The 23,916-nt window shown below is 39.7% G+C and overlaps 1 protein-coding gene across 1 annotated transcript in view; it reads right to left on the reverse strand.

Annotated features, from left to right (window-relative positions):
* Positions 1–23,916, reverse strand: part of fam184ab (family with sequence similarity 184 member Ab) — a 94,387-nt gene that overhangs the window by 19,644 nt on the left and 50,827 nt on the right. The window contains exons 13-16 of the mRNA XM_073493225.1: positions 17,579–17,732; positions 15,311–15,438; positions 5,682–5,866; positions 591–737 (exon numbers count right to left, since the gene is read on the reverse strand). Of these exons, the coding sequence (XP_073349326.1) occupies positions 591–737; positions 5,682–5,866; positions 15,311–15,438; positions 17,579–17,732 (614 nt within the window). The remainder of the gene's footprint in view (positions 1–590; positions 738–5,681; positions 5,867–15,310; positions 15,439–17,578; positions 17,733–23,916) is intronic.

Genomic DNA, 23,916 nt, shown 5'->3' on the forward strand with positions numbered 1-23,916 from the left:
CTACTCAAGTAGAGGGCAGGTTAGAGCAAGTATAGATAATGTGAATTAAAGGAATTAAGGGACAGTTCACCACAAAAACAAAATGCATATATTCGTCTTACCTTTACTGCCATTTATGAATCTAGACTGACATTGCTGTTGAGTTTTTTTGGCGCTTTAAGCACCACAAGCGAAGCACATGTAGTTTTATTATATTCAAGAGAAGGCAGAGAACTCTTTGGCTGATATCTCCACAACTCTGCAACTCACACTAAAACAGCTCCACAGGTAGGAGGGGAAATATGGGCTTCTGATTTTGGGGTGAACTGTCCCTTTAAATCTGATGGGAGGAAAAGAGAAACCTGGAGTGATCAGGCAGGTGTTAATGCGTCTTCTGTTATTCTCCCCAGAGAAAACTTGTCAGTTGTTTTCAGCCTCCACTTGCCACCTGACAGCGCACAATTACATTATCTAGGACGAGTAGGTTGACCTGCTCACATCATCAGTCATGAGTTAAGAGTTAGACAAGTGTTGTATCTCTTATTTCTCCATTGTTGCATAGCTGTTTGAAGACCACACAAGCACACAGTCTGTTTACAGTATGTACGTACAGTATTTGGAGGGCGGAGATCTTGTCTTTGAGCACTTCCTGGGCTTTGTTGAAGTCTGACAGCATGTTCTGCGTCTCTCTGCTGTGGACGGCGCTCATCTCGTTAAGTTCCCTCTCGTGCCTCTTCGTCAACTCTTGTTCGTGAGCCCTGAGGAGAGAGAGAGAGGTCAGACGAGTTTCAGTGTTTTATGTTGTAGCTGGTCAAGTAGGCTTTGAATTTGAATTTTCGTTAAATATGTCTTAATATAAACGATTTTTCAAAATAATATTTTCTGTAAAGTATCTAGTAACTATAACTGTATGTAGCTGAGTAAAAATGACAACATAGTGAAGTATGAAGTCGCATCAAATGGAAATACTCTGCTGACATTTTGATATAAGGCTTTCTTTACCTGTATCTTGCTGGTTTTGTATATGAGAACAATTACTAACATACATTATCCTGCACACTACATAAGGATAATTAAAACAGCTTCAAAGAACTTTCTGTTTTGTTGATTCTGGCGGCCCCTGTGGACAAAATCCGTATGAGCACCACTGCCTTGATCTGGCTAGCTCATTTATTTGTTTTGAAGCGAGTGAAAGAAAGACGCAATGTAGTGGTTACATGTAATCCTTCAGCCAATAGATATGGTTGCCGGTAAAAGAAAATTTGTTGAACTTAAACTTCACTAAAGGTAAAATTAGCACCATTTCCTAGAAATGTTATGTCTTAATAATAATAAGCCAACAGCAAGATACAACTCAGTAGCAAAGCCAACATTAAATGTCACGTTGTAAGTCAGTTGCCACCAGACTAAAGAGCAGCTTCTTTCCTCAGGCTGTGAGACTAATTATTTAGGTCATATAGAAGCATCAGTATTAAAATGTCCTTCAAGTACAAACAGATGCTCCATCTTATTGAAGTTTGGTGACCATGGCTGTTACCAATGTCTCCCCCCTACGTCACAGCAATTAAACAAACAAGTCCTTCCTCTTCACTGGTAGTCCCAGGAAGTTGCAGGGGAGGTATTCACATTAGAGGCTGACATTTGTTCGGGAATCCCACGGGTCACGGGATTCCCGTGGGATTCCCACGGGATGGGAGTCAACCTTACTATTAATCACGTGATTGGGACGGTACAGGATAAAAAAGTTAACGGGAGCAGGCGGGAGCGGGAACCAACTGATAGGACAACAACAACAAAAAACATAGGACAGGCGCACCGCCACTTTGTAGTTTTCTTTCCATAAGCCTATACTGTTACGCAAGTCAAAATAACTACACAGCCCAGAAGCCAACAGTGCTTCCGGCCGCCGCTTTCCGCTGCTTTCCATCGGAATATCAACTGTCTGACTCGGTGTACTCTCAGGAGCCCCGAGTCGGAAAGTTGATATTCCGACCAAAAGGGGGCGTGCCTCGGTGAAATGTTGCGAGACAGCTGCGAGATTTCCCACTTTGCAACTCGGGCGAGTGGTCTCCCATGCATCTGGAATGCAGCATAAGAGGCACACTTGCAAGGCAAATTCTGTTTGGGTTTATTCAACTAAGGTAGGCATGGTGTGACCCATGTAGTTTTCTTGTTTGTTAGAAACAGGGACTTAGCAGGTGGTCCTCCACAGAAAAACTATAGGGACCACAGGCCATGTATTATTTATGTTTTGTGCCCTTTAGTGAAGGTGTTTTGTTTGGATTAAGGCAATAAATGCCTCCCTATATTACCACAGATGAACTGTTCCTGTTGCCATATCTTTTAAAATGACACTGCAGAAAGTAATCTAAAAAGAATGGGGAGAAGATCAAATCAAATTCAATGTATTGCCTAAAGACTAGAAGAAGAAAAAAAAAATGGGAGCGGTACAGGAGTGGGAGTCATTCTGAATGGGAGTGGGATGGGAGTGGGAGTCATTTTACCAGGAGTGGGATGGGACAGGAATTTTTTTTTACTCTGGCCCGGGATTGGGACGGGACAAGATTTTTTCTGTGGGAGTGGGATGGGACAGGAGTGAAAATCCACTCCCGTGTCACCCTCTAATTCACATCCCCGGTGCCCCCATGTTCGAAAAATCAGCGCAAGAGTTCCTTCTTGGATGCCCCAATGGTTGATAAAACGGGCCCTCTAGGTTGCCCTTCTAGCGGACAAACAATACAACAATACCCCCCCCAATACAAGTGGTGCGTCCACCGCTGTTCCTCTTAATGACGTCATTTTAATGAAGCCATGTGTGTGAAGCTCAAAACCACTCTCCAAAACATCCTTGGTGGCTCAGAAATAACACCAACTTCATTCATTTTACTTTCAAATGGGTGACATTTCCCTTTAAGACTTAATCAGGACCTGCAGACTCTCCTTCTTCGTCCGTCTCTCCCACGAGAAGCGAACATAATGGATTGTTCCCCAGAGGAAACGGTGGTGAGATTAGGGGAAGGCGACAGATGCACTGAATGAATTCCTCGAACATAATTGCATGAAAACATTCTGTGAATGTAATTGTGATAGAAATATGACTTTTGGGTTTTTCGCAGACAACATGAAAATGTACCAAACCATAAATATGTAATGGCTTAAGTGCAAAACACGACATGTATGGAAAACAAATGCAGAGGAAGTGGTAATAAATTCGTCTTCTGATCCAACATGTTCAATTTGCAAATGTAGAAGGTTTTTCTACCGGAGGAGATGAGCTAAAGAAAGTGGAGGATGACGGAAAACGGGAATAAAAGATGATGATAATTAAATGAGGAGGAGAAGAAGACTGATGAAAGGGATGTGAGGGAGTGAAGGAGGACGGAGGAGAAACATAGATGTCTGTCTGCCTCTCACTCTGACTGGGCCAACTCTCCCTGAGGGGTGCACATCTTATCTCTCTCTGCTTCCTCTTTATTTATTTATCATCCTATTTTTATCCCTGTGACCAGGATTCAGACGGGGAGTTACGTAAGAGAAGGGGGAATGTGCTGCGCATGGGCCTGCCAGCCAGCACAGAGAGAGTGAGAGGATGCATATACATGAAGGCTAGCAGCGCATGAATTAACGATACAGAATAAAGCATCATGGATACAGTCATCAAACGTACACAAAGGCATGAAAAACCTTCAAACACACACACGTAACACATAACTCCATGGCTACAGATTGATTCTAATGAGTTGCTGGACCACATAAGCCATACAGCGCTTTCACAACACAAATTCATAACACGCCGCAAGGAAACACATGATTATAGATTCCATTTCGCCTCAACCCTTAATAACCTTCACGTCTCCTAATCAATGGGCTGCTGACACTGGACGAGAGACAGAGAGAGGGGGGGGACAAAAACACAGGGACTGATTTGCCTCGTTTGGTTTTTCTCTCTCTTTCATCTCGCTGTGTTTTCCTCGGGACCGGAGCAGGAGTAGGATTGCAGAAACTATCGTCATCCAGATATAACAACAGGGGTTAAATTCAGCAACATGCACAGATGACAGGGGCCACCAGCAGAAAAGGAATGTGTGTGGGCATGTATGTGTGTGTGTGGATGTCAAGGCCGTCCTGAAATGTCAGTGATAATGTCCTATCAATGTTCCTAATGTTGCTACTCTGTGCTTATTTATCCAAGAGAATAGCTCAATAATCTGGGAAATACTCTTATTCCCGCTCTCCCCCAGAAAGAGATGAGAGGATCAATACCACTGGAGCCTGAAGGTGATTGTCTAATACATCAGGCTTTTGTGTGCAATGGGAATGTGTAAACTCTGTATTTACACCCAGGTCAATTGACCAAGGTGGCTAACTTCCAGTTTAGCGTCCGGCTATCTTGAATGGGGTTAAAATTATTTAATCGTGCGGCTCCTCTAGACTTTTCAAATGTTATCAGACCGAATGGTTCAAATTATGACAGTGAAACGAGTCACTTCGTGGGGGCTGTGACGCTCAAAACCACCTTTATACAGACACTTCTTTCACAATGGGTCTATTGTTGCTTTCTCATGATTGGGTCCATGTTGCACCGCCATGTTTCTACAGTAGCCCAGACCGGACAAACCAAACACTGGTTCTTGAGAAGGCCTTTTGCGTTTTTAGCAGCTACCATAAGTGAGAATGAGACGCGGGGAGTTCAGTTTGTTGCAATGTCAAACCTCAACTCTAGATGCCACTAAATCCTACAAAATTTCACCTTCCATCATTTGCTCAATCACCTTTCTGTGGCTGTGTAGGCCTGTAGTAAGCCCACCCAATCATTTCTTGTGACCCAAATGAGTGAGAGTGGTTTTGGAGAGAGGTCTGAAGGAAGAGTGCAGGATTTTTTGGTTGGATAATTTTAAAATCGACATTATCAAGATTTAACACACTAAACAACGGTGGTATCAATCTTCTCATCCAACTCACTCCAGTATATTTCCCAACATGTTGGAAGTATTTCTTTAATAGAAGTAAAACCTAAATTCCTGATTCTTGATCAACAGAAAATTCACAATAAAAGACATCCGTCTCGTCATACAATGTGAGTGGAAAATGATCAGGCAGAACATAATAATATATCAAGTGCTTATTGCCCAAAATGGAGGCAGAGAGAGTGAAAAGGACCACCACTCTGAATTCATGAGAAAGATATTCAGTAGTTTGGTTGCCAGGTTACAGTGTATTAAGATGAACTGCAGTGTGAACACAATGGGGTCTATGCTTCCTGGGCTTTGGTTGTGGAGTTGCATGTTTGTGAGACGAGGATGAAACTGTGCGGCTATAAATATTTCATACAGACTGAAACAAAATCTGACACAAACAAAAGAGGAGAGACGACTCGTATCAAACATGGATAAGAAAGATGATGTCAGTTTGGCAGCTACTGAAGATAAGAATTCACTTTTCTAACATACATGACAAATGGGACAGTCAGATTTAAAAACAAGAAACCATTTTACAGTAAGAAGGTCTTGGTTAACTGAAGCAGGAAGTTTTTGAACAAGTTTTGAAGGCCAGTGGCAAAAAAACTTCTACTCATTTCTGCTCTTGTCAAGTGTTTTTGGACAAAATCAAATCAGCAGAGCTCCCAGGAAACAGCAAAATCCCTCTGTTTTCGCCGAGGCTTTCATTTTAGTATTGTGTCTGCTCCGAGCGCTGAGTCATACCTGATCTGCTGATTGGCTTCACTGCGGATCTTGAGCACCTCCTTGCCCTTGAGCTCCAGCTCTTTAGTCAGAGTGCTGATGTTCTCGTTGAGCGTGTGGATCTGGTGGTCCAGCTGAGCGATGTGGTTCTTCCTCCGGGACACCTCCTCCTGCAGCTCAGTGATCCGACCCAACAGCTCTCGCTCCTGGGATAGAAAAAAAAGGAATCAGTGTCGTTCATTGTCATGGTTTAAAGAGTTGAGGTCCCACTGTGATGATGTGAGGTTTTTAATTACAGTCTCTCTCTGACTGATATCAAGTATAAACCCTCCATCAGATTTTCAAATTAAAGTCAAGGACAGAGCAGGTTCAGCAACTTTCTCAAAAAGTTGAAACCACAGTCTGACAGGTCAATTCAATGAATGTTTATTTTATTATTATGTCTATATAATTTTTACACCCAGCTTATTTTGGCTAAGTTTATGTATACATAGGTGTATAATATAAAATATTCATGCAGGAAAGTAATCATGGGTCTTGACAGAAAGTCAAGGGCTTGAGACTTGACTTGGACTTGAAAGTCAAAGACTCGTGACTTGTTTAAAAGTGATGGGGAGGAGATATTACTTTGATTAAGAAGAAGTTAAGACATAAATAAGATTAAGCACTTAATTGTTTTTTTGTTTGACTGTATTTAATGCGCTAAATATCAATAATTATAATACAAATTCAACTCACTGCCAAACCTTCTGAAGAGGTTAGATACATTTGCCAATAATAACAACCATTATATCATTAGATGACGTTCAACATTAACGTAGACTGGAAGGGTTATTCTTACATCTTGTGGTTTACACAAATCTTTATGCATTTCAATTAAATAAAACTATTATGAAGTAAAACCACACAGATGAGACAGTGAATAGTGAATACAGCTATGCAAACAGCTTCATTAGATCTCATTTAAATCAGCGCTTAAAACATTACTGTTTACTGTGTAAGTAGATACATAATTTATTTTTATGTCTCTGTAAAGCACTTTGAATTGCCTTGTGTCAGAATAGTAATGCTATTCAACAACTTGTCTTTGTGACATTGCACACACTGCGTATTGTATTGTAGTTAACAACAGGGCTTCTTAAAAAATGGTTTCTTAGTTAAGTTAATGCATCAAATCTTATGTAAAATGCTGTATTTATGTAAATGTGGGTGGAAAACATTTTATATAATCCATAGTTGAATCAGCACCTTTCTGAAACAGTTCAGACAAAAGCTAAATATGATTAGCCTTCAGAAACAGGATTTAATACACAGCTGTTGTGTTTGATTACATTCGGTGGCATTAGGCACACAGTGCATAATAAGCTTAAAACTCAGAATATTGGTCTGTTTTGACTCTTGTCTTGCGTGTTTAATGAAAAATAACTGGAATAAGGCATTTTTCACCTTCTTGAACACGGCTTAAATGCTTGTTTTTGCATTTTCTTAAAGCCAAACTTCTTGTGGAAAGTGTATGAAACAGTCTTGATACACTGTTTTTTGTGAACAGAAACAAACTCTACCCATAATTAATGAGATGATTAATCCACAATGAGTCAAAATCAAAGATCAAAGCTCCATAGTGGCTGTCAAAAGCTGGTAAACTGACAATGAATGTTAATGAATGAACTGACAACATTCATCATCATTCGCTGTCCAACAATGTATTGTAAACAGACATCCCAGTGTGTAGAAGAGGCAACTATTGTGCTGAATGTTTCAGGTATGAATTACAAAGCGTATCGTTCTTGACTTTATAACTTAAGGGACACTTTAGAAACGCTTAAATAGAACAAAAATACACTTGTTATAACAGCTCTCAGACCTTAAATTTGCAGAAGGATGGTGGCAAAGGCGATATGTAAAGAGGGACTGTTGGTGTGTTGGTGGCTAACGGAAAGTAACCTGCTAAAATTTACCCTGTAAGACAAGTTAAACTTATGAAAAAAAGACTCACAGATATCACAAACACTATATTTCAGCCAACGTCAGCACTGTACAAGAATAAGGTGCTCGTTTGAATCACTCAGTCAGCTTCTAAATTATCAAAGTTCTCCAAATCCCTGAATGACGTCCATGTAAAAACTATCCAAATTACTCATAATTTGCCTGCAGAGCTCCACAGTCAAACAGAAGAACTGGTTTATATCAGTCCTGATTTCAAAGTGAGAAAATGAACACGCTCTTTCTTTTCTGAAGATGAGTCAGTATAAAGATGCCCTTCAAATAAGTGACTCACTTCTTCTAAAACTTGGTGGATTATGAAAGTTTTTCATTTCTGGCTGATGAAGACGGATTTCAAAAATAAAATGTCATCCAGTTGAAGGATAAGGCTGGAAAAATTCTAGATTTTTCTTTCTGTCAACAAACCTTGTACAGAAAACCCAAAACCAACATTGAATTGATCCAAGGAACAAGTATTGTCTGGTAAAACTGAAGTCTGATATAGATTGTATTCCTCTGTGTATAGGGGTCCATTGACGTTCAAAAACGTGTTAACAACATCTGGGAGGCATGTTTCTTAATGGGGAAAATGGGCACTGTAGTTTATTTTGACTTAATCAACATTTATCGTCCTGCTGCCATAAAATGCATAAAGTGCAAAAGTACTTTTTCCTCCTGTTTGGCTAATGTTTTCGAAAAAACTACAGTAACCAGATCTTTTAGGAAAATTAATAAGCATTTAAAAAACAAAACAGTTTTCAAAGATTTATGTCTTCAGCGGGGATCAGTGGACAGACTTGCAACAACTGATTTTGAATCTGTCTTCCCCTTCACCATAACCAGACACTAAATATAAGACATTATTTTATTACAAGCCATCAAGGCTGCCAAACAGGTGACCAGAGTTTGAGTCACACCGCTGGATATTTTTAAGGACACCTGGACCATTTTCAGCAGTTTTAGTAGCAACAAACCTCTGTGTGTTTTTTTTTAGGAGCGTTAGAGACATTTCTATCCATCAAAACCGGGTGTTTTTTAAGACGACAATTCCTGCAGACATTTCCAGCTGTTTTTGTGGCGAACCATGATGCGTTCCTAACCCTAACAAAGTGTTATTTCTGCTGGAATAGAGCATGAGCACAGAGTTGTGACAAAAGAGAAATAGCCATCTCATTAGCCAGCCATCAACAAACAAAACTGCCAAGTCCAGAGTTAAAATCCACATTATGATGGGAGGCAGAGCGGGCCCTGTTTGTCAAATTGCTCATTATGTTTAGAGACTTGAATTAGGGAACAAAAAGCAAAGATGTGATCTTCAGTCTCCCAGTCGAGGGCCACTTAACTCCATCAGAGTCAGATTAAATATCGTCGAGTTATTGTCCGCTAATGATTCCTCACTCTGCAGAAATCTCATTCTACTTTCCTCTATAACAATTTACGCCAAGGGCTATGTTCATACATCCAAAAGCCATAATCTTGTGTAATCACCTCATGGTCGCAAACTCCCGTCTCAGTATCTGTCTCTATCTGACTCTACCTCAACGTTTAATTTAATGTCATTGGCTGATTTTTGCTGTCAATAAACCTAGCGGCGCAATTAAGCACAGCAGGGACAGGGCAGATTAATCTTTAATGACTCATTTACTCATTTTTACTCTCAGTCTCGTCAAACTCCTGGCTTCATTCTGGGAAGAGATGACGCACAAAAGCAAATAAAACAACAAGCAAACAAGAAAGGGATGAAAAAAGAGCTGGCACAATAAAAGGAAGGAACAAAGAAGAAAGAGGATAAACCCAGAATTGGTTCCTTTCAGCGCATTCAGGACGATTTAAAGGAAACATAATGCACTTTTTTTGAACAGTCTGATCTAATCAGACTGAAGCAGAAATCTGTTGGCTGTTCATATTCACGTCAGATGAGCAGTGAGATAAAAATGATGGTGTTGACTGCGAGCTGGTTTTGGAGCATCGAGCTTTATTTCTTCTCTCATCTGTCACTCTGTCATCACTCTCTATTCTCTCTTTTTTTGTAATCTCATTTCTCTCTCCTCTTCAAACAACCCTGGTAAATAAACAAACAGCACTGTAAAGGAGGATATGTGCACCAGTTTTTTGCTTTAATGCCAGTTTCCTTCTATTCTCATTTTTAAGTCTTTGAAAAATAAATAAGTTGTTCAAATATTTATCAAGCGACTCGGCTGGATTTGGGTGTGGTTTTCTGATATACTGAAAATGAAAAATATATACCTACAGTATATCAAAGATAACGGGAGAATACAACTTATCTGATATCCAGTATGACTGAAAGACTTTATAGAACGAGTTAGCACTGAACTGGCTCCTTAGAGAATATCATAAATGTGAATGATAAGATTGTGATGTTAACCTCAGATTTAATGGACAATTCTAGTGCGTAAATGACAATTCACAGGCCTTTACAGTCTGTCAACAGAAGGCCAGATCTTCTGTGACATATCGAATAATTGTCTGGCTCTAACTTGGTTCAATATAAAGGCCCTGATCTCTGATCAGGACGGTGACTCCGGGGATGAGAAGACACGGCAGGAAGGGACAGGAGAGGTGTAAAGCAGCAGAGGGCAGAGAGAGAGTGAGCTGAGGATTTATTTGGACCAAACCAGAGGTGACTGTGGGAAGATAAACCAAGACAGTTTGCGTGAGTTTTATTTTGTTTATGTCAAGTTTGAATCAAGTGAGTTTTACGATGAGTTAGTGAGGCAATTAAGCTCGTCTTAGTTCGGTAAAACTTATTTTCTAAGTCAGAATGTGTATGGTTGAAATTGATCCTTTCTTGACTTTTTATGAGTTTATTTTGTTGATCTATTAGACTTAGTCGTGAACTTGCTACTTTTACATCACCCAGCTTAAACTACGGGGGCTATCGGACTCTCACCTCCCTATACCTCTTTGTGGTACAAAGTGGTATAGGGAGACAGAACGGACTGGGACTAGCATGCTAACTTCAGTGGCCATCTCTGTAACACAGACATGATGCCACATACTGTAGGCATCTTTGACATACCATCAACACTGTTGTTTCTTCACACTCTATTGATAATGCTCATATTCTGGACACTTTTTACAAACTTTTTAAAACAAATGATGAGGTTAACATATTGGACTGAGAGCTGTAACAGAAAATGACAGCACTTCTAAAATACTTCACATGTATTGATAAAAATAATAGTTTCAAGTTCAGAGTAGAAACAAGAAAGAAAGACTTTGTCACAAACATCAAAAATAGAACAATATCATGGAAATAGAACTAAATAGATATCGGGTGTCAAGAGACGCCGATGATGTGATAATTGATCAGACAGCTCTGTCAGATCAAACACGTTACTGTGCGTGTCTCCAGGGAGACAGACGACAATGTACGAGCAGAGACACACAACCCCGTACTTCATCAGCCTCTTTCTCCCCGTCTGTTAAGTAATTGGAGTTATAAAAACATTATTTAACACAGCGTGACGACCGTCTGCAGCTGAGCTCTTCCACTCTGATGACTCAACACAGGAAGTTTCAGTTTATGTGCCATTAAGGCTCCGGCATTGTAAGCAAGGGATTAATGTAAACACAAAATCTCCATGTCTCCGTCTCTGAGTTCTATTGTATGTGCAGTGTTTCAACATTAAGAAGTCATTCAACAAATAGGAAGTGCTGGGGTTTTTTCCCCTATATTTTAACTTCATAACCCCAAATGAAATTCATACGCTGGGTTACAGTTTGTGCCCTGCTGGATTATTTTAAAGCACAAAGGGGGATAAAAGCAGATGGAAAAAGGACAGAGAGGATAAAGTCACTGTCATATTGGTTCTGCCGAATACTGACCTATCCTTTCTGTCCTTACTGCAATGTTCCCAAATCAAATCCCTCTCTCTGGCCCAATCCCAATACAGCCCTTGTCACATACTGCTCACGCCAAGGTGTAGGGTGTCCTAAATGCTGTTGGGATAGAGGGGTTAGAATGAAGTGTTGGACCACATGGCTCCTCAAAACAGAGGTTTGTTAGAGGCACACTTGTAATTTTCCATCTGATTTTATTACATGTAAAGTGTTGAGTCGATGTGAATAAGTTAAATAAAGTAGTCTGATTAAATTAAATTATTGAGGACTTTTACATCAACCTTATGGGTTTATTCAATTATAAAGTTAAGGCGAACTTCAAGATATACATAATGTGTCTTTCAAGTGCTTATTATTCAAGTATTATACATAAAAGTTATGCATTTCAAATAGGTTATTCTGTCTCCTGTAATGAATCTCAAATCTAGTTTTACATTAAACTTATGTAATAGAATTAGATGGAACATTTACTTAAAGTTCATGTTTGAGGCATAGTGACTGCACCGATATTACAGGAGTGGTACAAAGTGCGGCAACTTTACTACTAAACTTCAGGCATCATATATCATCAAATGGCAGGAATGCAACATTGAAATATGTCTGAAACTGTGGGACTGTCATGAACAAATCAGCTTTCACAATGTGACATTAACTAGTTAACTACTGTAGTTAGCGACATCCGCAACCTAGACTAGCAGGTTGGGAGCATGGGTTGCTAATGTTAGCCTATTAAACACAGCTAGTGGCAAGGTAATAAAGCAGTGTTCTTCTGTATTATATGACTTGACACATAAATGGCAAAAGGCATTCTGACAATGACAGGATAGCCACAGTAATGTAAGAGGAATCATCGCAGCGGAAATGTCTGGTTGCTTGTTCTTACATTAACGTTATGGATGACTACCCATGAGGGTCTTGAAGGGTTGTCAACATTTCACTGGGGGAGATTTTACTGTGTTCTGAGGGGCAAGGGGGTACTTGAAAACAGGAGGTTCTTGAGTGAAAACGAGCCGTTTTGACTTTCTTAAACTATATTTTATGAGTTTAACCTTTTTACCATACAATGAATTGACTTGCTGGGTTGGAGCTTGTGCCGATAAATCTGGTGGATTATTTTAAAGCATAAAGTGAGATAATAGCAGATGGTAAAAGGACAGAGAGGATAAAGTCTCTGTCAAATCTGGCCAGTCGAATAGTGACCTATCCTGTCTAACCTTACTGTTCAATATCTCCATCGGATAAATGGCAAATGGAGTTTTTGAGTGGTAGGGGTAAAACTTGGGAATGGGATTGAGCATCTGTCTGCCCTCACATTTTATGTCTGATTCTCTGCTGTACACTATAAAATCAAGTGAAAAACAAGGAGAAATACTGATATTTATTCAGGAGTATTTCACCAAAACTAGCAGAGTTTGAGCTGAAACTTCTAAATTGGTTGATCTGTGATGTGTGTGATAGGATTTGAGATGCATCTGCAGTGGAGAAAAAAGTTTTACAGACACCAGAGCTAGAAATTAAAACTAATTTGGTTGAAAAAAAATCAACAGTCAGCTTATTGCATCTTTTCTTGAGTTATTTCAGATCAGTTACAGAATTTACATTATATTTATCACAGATTTCCTTTCCCATATTTGCAGTTCTCCATACACAGGATAATGTTTTAACTAAATGAACAACTAAAATCTTCTTGCACGTGTGTCTGGGATAGAATCTGACTGAACGAAGGCCTGTGACTGAACGCGAATCTTCTTTGGAGAAGCTTGTGTGCTGCAGGAGCGACTGAAATTCAAACTCAGTTTTCTCTGTCTTTCCTGCAGCCTCGTGACTGACAGGCAGCTCAGACTGCAACACTGTACTATTAGCCTTTATTGACTCCTTATCACCTTGGCAACTGCAGATGAGAGGGACTGACGGTGGCGTGTGTGGGGGCCATTAAAGACAGCCAGCTGGGCTTCTCTGCTAGAACATCTGTAGAGCAAGGTGAGGAGAGAAGAGCCTGTGGTGTTTAGGGTAATTAGTTACAAGAGATGGTAAGAGGGTAGCCTGCCGGGTGTTGTGTGTGTGTGTGTGTGTGTGTGTGTATGAGCCAGCAGCAGGTGTTAGATGAAGCTCTCTGGCTGCATCTCACACAGACGTTATCCACAACTAATTTCTGTTTGACCGCTGACACAGGTAGACATTTTAAATTTTTTTTTAAATCAATTTAATCCTTGATGTTTTTCTTTGATTCATATATTGTTTGTTTTGTCTTTAAAATGCCAATAATTGGGCGCCGCGATAACTGGGTTGAGTATACACCCTATGTACAGAGGCTGTGTCCTCGCCGCAGTGGCCCAGGGTTCGAAGCTGATTTGTGGCCCTTTGCTGCATGTCATTACTCCTCTCTCTATCATCCCATGTCCTGTCACTTTTAATTAAGCTGTCCTGTCCAATAAGGTCCTGAAAAGGCCAACAAATATTTATAAAAAAGCCAAAAATAGTGGAAACTGCCTTCCTGCCTTACAATTTTCACAAGCTTTTTTGTCTAACAGTCCACTAGAGACTTCTGCCGACCGAGCGGGCTGACCAATGGGGATAGAGTAATTTAATCGTGCGGCTCTTCTAGACTTTCAAATGTTATTGGACCGAATGGCTCAAATTATTAGAGTGAAATGAGTCATTTTGCAGGGGTTGTGACGCTCAAAAAAATGTACCCACCGTTTTACAGACCCTTCTTTCACAATGTTAGCTAATGGGGAAAAGTCTTTTTGGGCTGCAGTGCATCATGTGATGATGTAGTTACATGGTTTGGCCACTACGAAAACTGGATTCAGAGCCTGGTGCTCTTCCTGCGGGCTTGGATCCAACCACATTGATTGTATATAAAGATGGACGACATTGCAGTTCCCCAGAAGTGAAGCCAAAACATCGTGATCGTCCCCTGGTGGCTGGTTACAGTATAAGTCATTTGCCTCTCCCCCTCCGTTTTAGAAGATGGGACATGGGCTAAACTAAAAACTCAAAGAACACGAGTAGTTTTATCACATTGATGTATTTTCTAGTTTGAATTTTTCTGATAAGTTTGTTTTTAATCAGTTATTCGATACTATAAAAATGGGTGTGATGTCACATTAAGAGCATCCAACTGGCGAAACACACGTTGGCTTTTATTTTGAAGCAGTTAGAGGAAATCGAAATGTTTCACTACATGATTAGTTCAATAATTGATCAATAATGCATTTACAAAACAAGACGATTGGTTATTTTTAGCAGCTTTTGACATAAAATCAGATCACGTTAACAGTTTCACCAGTAGTAGTAGTGTTGTTGTATTCCTGGTAATATCAGTATCTGCTCAATGAGTGCCGCCCCAGACGGACCTCGAGTATTAAGCCATAATCTTATGAATTACAAACAGCTTGCTAAATTTCTTATCAGTCAATTATAAGCATGTATTCAGTCTCTGTCTGTGTTTCTCACGAGAAAAGCTTCCATGGAGACTGTGGATGAATGTGTTAATAGTGTGAAACTCCTGAAAGCCTTTTCAGAGGCGTCTGAGCATCGTGGATTTATTATTTCATTTATTCTAATCACACAATCTTCACTCTGGCTGCGAAAGAAAGAGAACATGCTGGTTTGTGTTTGAAAGGAGTCATACTTCACTAGAGACTCATTCATCACAGTAGCTTTGTTTCCGTGTAGAGGTCAGGTGATCACTAAGGTGGTGATGATAGCACAGATGGTCACAATATAAAGCTCTGGGTATTATAATCAACTCTATAGACGTGTGTTTTTGTGTGGACAGCTCTAAAGTTTTGACCTACCTGTGTCCGGTTGTTCTCCAGTGTTTTCTCCAGCTCCACCTTGGCAGCTTGTAACTCCTGTTGGTGGGTTTGTCTCAGGTGTTCGATGGCTGATGCGTGGATGTGGTTCAACTCTGATCGCAGAGAGGCTGAAAAGGACACAAGAGGTCATATTTCATTGGAACAGAACATACCATACGCGAGGAAACAAAAAGCATTTGCACATTTCAGATTCAGGGATTTTAAGGCTTGTTGAAAACCTCCAGCCATTAGTCTGCTCGTGAAAAAGTGCTCATTAGATGCACAGGCTTTTTTAATATAACATAAATAAATTAAGTCTTTTTTTATTTTGCACATAAAGCTGAGTGCTTCTGCTACCTTTACCAAAGTGGCCTTTAATCCTCACTCCAATGAACACCTTTCATTGCAAACAGTAATGGTTTGGAGGAACATTGAGAGGGAACACACTGCTGTTAGCTTTATATTTGTATATAAGACCAATTCAAAATGTCAGAATAAAGAAATACAGCATTGAAAGCTGAAACTAAATCTCACCTGAGCCCACATATGTATAAAAAGACACATTCATAGACGAGGAGGAGATGAAGGGAAGTGAGAGAGGGAGAGAAAAAAGGGTAATAAAAGGTTGTCAGGATGTGGGAAGTGAGAAATAGATGGAAGCAGCTCTCCAGTGTCAGGACCATGACATGAAGGTTAATGGAAGACCATTTTTCACAGCAGAGTACTGGTGTGTTCCCACAAAAACAGGAGAGGGACTGAGATTCTTCTGCACTTTCAAGTTGTGTTGATCTATCGTTATTTCTACTGATGTTCTCATTGTACTCAGACTGTTGTTCCAACGTCACATTAGATTACACTGTATATAAAAACACAGACTGCACCTCTTTAGTCTTTTCTCAAATGGACTTAAGAAAGGAAGAAAGCAGTAACAGTGTAATCTATGATGGAGGGATGGTAGTTTATTTTGTCTCTGAAGCCCTGTAAACATCTCACAAAAGATTAACAGAGTTTTCACATATAATCACCTCTGAAACTATTTTTTAATAGTAATGCTACAGCTACTTGTGGTGCTACAATGACTTGCTAGCAACCAATTTACATAGTCTATTATTAAAGTCTTAAAAGGCTTAATGAAAATAAATATTTTGAAACTAGCTAGTTGTTACTAAGCACCCAGAATTTAAGCATTATGCTAATTGACTTGTTATGTGACCATGACAGGGCATTTTTGATTATTCTGCCTCTTGTTGTAAATGTTTTGTATTATTTGAACTAAACATGTCACGATTCTCCAAATCCATGATTCGATTTGACTTGATTTCATGGACATGATTCGATTACATTTTATTTATTAATTTCTTTTTTCAGCACTGGTGGCTTCGCTATTATACTCTCATTTGGATTTGCGTCACATGCGACCACATTCTTTAAGCAGTAGCAGCAGATGTTTGTGAACACACTGTCAGTTTCAACTTGTCCAACCATTGAACTAGTAACCACAATATCACCAGACTCCCTTTACAAATCGTACAGTTTTGAGAGTTGTTAAGTGAGGAGAAACTTTGTGAAACGGCTAGGACAAATTCTAAATCACTGGTACCTTCTTGTAAATTCTGCATTAAGTTCAGAACATACAGTTGCTGTGTCAGTTTGTGGCCGCATCGCTGGACCAGCCTGTCTGCTTCTGTGTCTAAAGTGCGTCTTACTTGCCAACATTTAGCAGCTGTTTGAACACTCTGTTTCAACTGATACTCCATTTACACTAAATTTTGATCAACAGATCACTGTTTTTTTTACCTTGACTTCTGTCGTTAACAAGTTCCACCTCTTCTTTGAAAAGAAAGGGGCATTTTAAAGCAAGGATTTGACTTTATCCTGGTGAACGTGCGAATATGTGTGAATGTGAAAGTCAGCACAGTGGGTGGGTGGTGATTTAGAATCAAAATTATGACGCCCCTAATTTGAACAGTATTAAACTGTACTTTCTTGAATTCCAACTACTTCTGGACAGAAAAATGAGTACTCCTACATCAAAGTGACAGGCTTATATCACTATTTACTACATGAAAGGACATGAGAGGCATGAGAGGTTTTATGACTCCAATTGCCCCCGGTTTCCACAGTAAAATTAGTGCACACTGTGACCAAAACCCTCAAATCTGTGCAGCCCAGGATAATTTTGTTGAAAATAAAATGTGCCAAAGGGTCATGGGAGGGTGAGTCTTTATAAGTCATGTCCCCCCACACACAGACACTCTAAGACCTTACCCAGCATGGCTTTGCCCTCGTCCTCCAGTTCAAAGCGCAGTGTCTGCAGCTCTTGTTCCGACTGCTGTTTGAGCGTCTCGATGCTCTGGCGGTGAGCCTCTCTGAGAGACTGCAGCTCTGCATGGTGATGATGGCGGAGACGCTCCTCCAAGTCCTGATGGGGAGATCAGAGGGGGAGGAAGAGGGATGGTGGTGATGGTGGGATGCAGTGGGAACAGGGGAAGGCAGGAAAACAGAGTGGGAGGGCCACAGGGAAAGGGGGAATCCAGGAAAAGTAGGGTAGAGAAAAAGAGTGAGTAGAGAGAAGGGGAGGATAATTTGATGATGAAAAGTTTAAGATGTAGGAGGAGATGATGGAGTGGGAGAGAGGAGTAAGAGGGGAGGGAGATATAAAAATGAAAATGGAAAAGTGAGGCAGGGAGAGATAGGGAAGTACTTTAGTAACGTTTTAAATCCTCTATACTGTTTGAACGAGAAAATTGCCAATCATCACCCACTGACTTAAACTGCACTGAAACATCAGCAGAAAAGAGAATAAAAATGTGACTATTTCTGCTGTACAGTCACACCTCCAGTGTCAAAATGCATTGTAAAACACAGAGTGTCCCTCTTATCTGAAGTCTCATAAAAGTCATTCTTCAAAAGGTTTGCTGACAGTTTCAATAGTTTCCTGTGCACCAAATTAATCAGAAATCACTCTTCTGTAGAGCTTTTAAAATTAAAAAGGTTACCTGTTCTGTCAAAATGCATTGTAATATTGACAATTCACTACATTTCTACTGTACCGCTTTTGAGAAAAATCGAGGGAAGGTCACCTCTTATGTCAAACTGCATTTAACACAGAGAATTCAATACATTCACAATCATATTTAAAAGATTGGCTGAAAATACAGATGGATTCCTGGTTAGAAAGGCCTTGAATGAAACTTAACTTTTCTGATTAAATTACATTTTTTTCCTCTATAATACTAGTTTTTAGTCAGGGACCCAGGAAGTCAGTCACAGTTGGGGGTGCTGAGTCTATACAACGACGTCATTGTAAATGGTGCGTGATGTTTTTCTGTTAATTTATATTAAGTAGTTATTAACACCAATTTCCGACAATTTCTAGAACAGTTTGCACTACAGCAGGCGGCAAACTTGAACACCAAAACACTACAGCAAGGAGATGAAGAAGGAGAGAAATTCCCAAGACTCCATAATAAAATCCCTCCATTTTGTGATCAGATCACCAGTGACACATGTTAATGTTATGGACACCTGCTCATCAGCTAAGCTCTCTGCCAACTTCCAACCATTATCTACTAAACTTTTTTTTAATAGAGTTCAGACGGACTTGACTGAAGATAAAACCCCTACGTTTTCATGTTTCTATGTGTTCAGATTGTTATTAACAACTCTATTTGTGGAGGAAACAAGTCTACTATTTTTTATTTTAAGTCTAACTATTTTTTCAATGTTTTTTTAAACTGTATACATATTCTCTCAATTAGGTGATTAATTAATATGTGTTTGGTCTGTTTGATTCAGCAGTTGTTGGTTCATTAGAATTTAACAACATATTAGATTATTAGCAAAGAAAACTGACACTGACAAGCACTTATATACACAGTATTAGCATCAGGTATTAGCACTGCTGACTGGAGGGCTGCCACAACACACACACACTCACACACATGCACACACACACACACACACTGAGTATAGACCAACTAACATTACGCTGCTGGCAGTTGGAATGTTTACTCTGGCAGTAAAAAGCTGTTGTTAATGTGCGAGGATCCACATATTGAGGGTTTGTGTTTGTAGCCGTGAGTCTAATGGAAATATGGTTTTAGGTTTTAGAAATTCACAACCGGTGCTGCTTTCAACTCGATCCGCCATTCAATAGACATTTGTTGTGTCTATTAAGATCATCAATCTGCCTTTTTGGCAGCGAATGTGAGAGCAACATTTCATTTGACCATCAAAAGCTTCTGTTTAAGCTGTTTTTTTTTTTTTTACAAGAAACATGGTGACAGTTTTTTGCAGTTGATCATAATAATAATGTCAGATTTTATGGATACTGATGGATGCAGCTGCTGGAGTGAATATCAAGTTACTGTACACTTATTTTTTAGTCAGTTTAGAGAATGTGCCTGATTATTTCCCTGTCACTTCCTCAAATACATATTTACTAATGTTGAACCACCTTTAGTTACCTTCTCTTTCTAATACCACATCCAGATAAATTATTCATATACAATTCAATTGGATGTAGGCTAACAGGTTATAGGTGCTTGTTTAATATTTAAACATATTTAATGTTTAATATTAAAGGAGAAAACACAATAGAGTTGAGATCCCATTTTCATTATTACATAAAGCCTTAACAACTCACCACAGTAGACAAGAAAACTACTGCTCTCACTGACTTCAAACCATTTTTCCTTTTCAGTAAATTATTAAGATGCCATTTTGGAAATTATAACTAGAGCCCATCAACAAGGAACATCTAAAATGATATTCATAGGAGGTTGACAGCAACATCTGTGGCATTTTAATTCAGCAATATATAATGCCTCTGGGAAATGATTCATAGAACGCAGAGAGCTCTGAATATTTAAATGAACCTCGCTCTGAGTCGGCGGACATCCGTCTCTGATTCTTAGCGTCTGACGGGGCACCATGCTGTTTTTATGGAAACGCTTTAAAACCCCCGAATGCAAAACAACAGCGTTACAGTTCGTTAATGACAAGATCTTCGTGAGCAGTGGGATAATAGTGTTGTTCACGCTTTATTTAGTTGTGTATCTACTAAAAATAAAAACAGCAAGTATACAACAAGCCTCTCCTCTCTCATCTCAAGAAGCAGCTCTTATCCATTATCAGTCTGACAGTCACCAGCATCCTGTCATTTCTGCAGTCGTCCCCAGTGTTTCCTGCCACTCAGCACCACCTGATCTCCTCATTCACCTGAGCACTTGCTCCCAAACCCTTAAAATCAGCTACCAATACATACAAAAATCATCAATTGTGTATTCTGCTTTAACCTTGTCTTGCCTGCCTGTCTCTGAGTTGTACATTTCAGTTGTTGTCGTCAGTATTACTGCTTTGTAACATTGGAATTGGAATTATGACACCAAGATATCATGACTAATATGATGGTTTTCTGAAAGGAAGGAAGAAAACTTTATTTATCCCCAAAGGGCAATTCAGTTTCTACAGTGGTTAACACCGTCATAAAAAACATTCATACGACATAAATCATACATACATACGCGTATACATGTTTAAAGACACATTAAAAACTAGAATGGCACTCAGTAGAGTGCATACCTCCGCCAAGGCCCAACAGTCCCTTTTAATCAATCAAGCCTAATCCAATATCAAACTTGATAGCCCTGTATGACTATGAATTTAACCATAATTTAAACTCACCAGATCTAGGATAAGCATTACATTGTATTCACTCACAGATACCAGCCACTTAAAAACACCTGATTTTTTTTCATTAAGATCCATGCATTATTCCCTGAGAAATTAACGAAAATGTTGAAAAACGCCCTATCTCACACTGTTAAAGAAAGTGAGAAAAAAATTCCTGGATCTGTCCTTTTATCCGGATATGAACCAAAAGGTAATGGGGTCTATTCTGGGCAGAGACCCATCCTCCATCAAGCCTCAGTTTTGTGGAAATCCATTTAGTTCTTTTGTAATGCTGCTGACAAACCAAAAGACCAGCCTACGCAAAAACAACCAACCAACTCACCAACCCACCAACCAACCCACCAGCCAACCCACCAACCAACCCACCAGCCAACCGACCATCCAACCCACCAGCCAACTGACCGACCAACCCACAAACCCACCAACCAACCAACCAACCAACCAATAAACTCAGCATCCAACCAATCCAACAACCCACCAACCCACAAACCCACCAACCAACCAACCAACCAACCAACCAACCAACCAACCAACCAACCAATAAACTCAGCATCCAACCAATCCAACAACCAACCAACCAACCAACCAACCCACCAACCAACCAACCCACCAACCCAACAACCAACCAACCCACCAACCAACCCACCAACCAAACAATCCAACAACCAACCAACCCACCAACCAACTCAGCAACCAACCAATCCAACAACCAACCAACCAACTAACCAACCAACCAACCAACCAACCAATCCAACAATCAACCAACCCACCAACCAACTCACCAACCAACCAATCCAACAAACAACCAACTCACCAACCAACCAATCCAACAACCAACCAACCCACCATCCAGCCAGCCCAAGACTAACCAACCAACCAACCCAAAAACCAACCAACCAACCAAACAACCAACTCAACAGCCATCATATTAAATCACACTTGGCCGTTAGCTTGTAGTTCGTAGTAACCAGCAGAACAAAAAAAATCCACCCTTTAACGATATCCCATTCACATAATCCTTATCACTTAAAACATGTTACATAACAGAAGCTAAGGACACTTTCACTGTGACTTTAAAGTTAGCATGAACTCTGAACTGTAAACGTTAGATGTCTTTACTTTTCAGTTCACTGAACCGGTAAAAACACAAGTAGATGCGTGTTGAAACTCCAGTGGGACGTTTTGTCACAGTGTGAAAAAGTGAGTTTTAAAAGCCTCTCTCTTATTTATTGGTATTGATCATTGGCCTTTTTGTGCCGTGGGTCAGTAAAAACCACACCTTTTATTTCTTTAATTAAAGGGAGAACATTAATTACTCCGAATGGCAGTGACTCGTATAATTACTAATTGACTGTATTTTTGTGTACAGTCACCTCCTCCTCTTCTCTGTGCTGTTCGTGTGCGGAGGCCTGGTTGTTCAATCTCCACTCCATTACTGGTAGGTCAATATTTCTTACTTTGCTGGTGGCTGAATCCATTTAACTAAGTAAAAAAAGGTGATAGTGATGAACAAGAGCAAGAGAGACAGGAGGGATAAATACACAGAGACATGAAGTGAGACTGTGGCCTTCAGGTCGTCTGGCAGGCTGATCCAGCCGGTCTTAATCCTGACCCTGAGGACAACAGAAATACCTGCTGCAGGAACTGATGTGTCTACAGAAAAAGGGATGTAGTTTAAAAGAGTGTCTGATCTGTATTCAGGTGCTCGACTGTTGTGTGATTTAAAACCAAAGAGCAGAATCTTAATGTCTAATCTAACCTGAAGCTAACACTTTGAAACAGTTCCTACATGTTCTCTGCTTCTGCAGAATGATGATCTTCAGTTTAATCAAAGCTTTCTTGGGCAGACCAGAACAGAGCACATCACACTAGTGGAGCCTTTTAGAGATAAACACATCTATAACCTTTACAGTGTTTGACCGTGAGAGATGGCTTCATGCTGGAAAGATTCCAGAGAAGTTATTTCCGTGGTATTTTTTCATGTGGGCTTCAAAATTCAGATCAGAGGAAGAAAGAGAAGTTAGCTATCCTGGGACTTGACATGCAGCACCCAAGATTCCAATAATATCACTATAGTGGGTGATTTATAGAAGTAGACCATTAATACTTTGGTTTAATTAAAGATTTAACAAAACTAAGAGTCTACAGTCATGCTAGGAGCTATTAGGGTCTGCTCTTACGCAGGGGAGCTAAATGCTAGTATGCTGATTTCTATTAGGTAATATGTTCACCATGTTTGATTTCCTAGTTTAGGATTGCTACAATTTGTAAGTTAGCAGTATTCCAGGCATTTGGTCATAAAACAAAGTAATTGAAAAAACAATGATTGGTCTAAAGTAAAAACTGAGGATCACAAATGTCATCGGGATGCATCATCTGCAAACCATGAATGTCTGTAACAGCTTGAGGTCCAATCCATTGAGCACAGGTCAAGATATTTGACAGGATAGTGAAAACTTTGACCTGCTGGTGGTGTCGTTTTAGCCTCATAGCATGGTACATTAACCTGAAAGTCAGATTTAATAATGATAACCAGTAGGATTATTGGTCTAGAACACTTAACACTCTCATACAACTTTAATAAAAGTCTGGCAAAAGCCATTAGGCAGCCACCAAGCAACCATTAATGCCTCTGCTATATATATCACATTTTAATTAACACTCTGAGATGGTTCCTTTAGGAAGTACAGAATTCCCACGGTCACCTGCCATTGATTCAAACATTTATTTTAATATGTGCAGTCAAATAACTTGACTTGTACTCTAGCAATGTGCTTGCATCATCTGTAGTTATCAGCAAGACCATCATTCTCTTATTGTTTTCTTTTATTACTTTATATTGGTCTCCTGTTTAATTTGTACCTAGTTTTTCCTTAGTGTTAACACTTGTGTTTACTACTAGTAAGAGC

The sequence above is a fragment of the Pagrus major genome, chromosome 22 (genome assembly GCF_040436345.1).
Source record: "Pagrus major chromosome 22, Pma_NU_1.0".
NCBI classification, from domain to species: domain Eukaryota; kingdom Metazoa; phylum Chordata; class Actinopteri; order Spariformes; family Sparidae; genus Pagrus; species Pagrus major.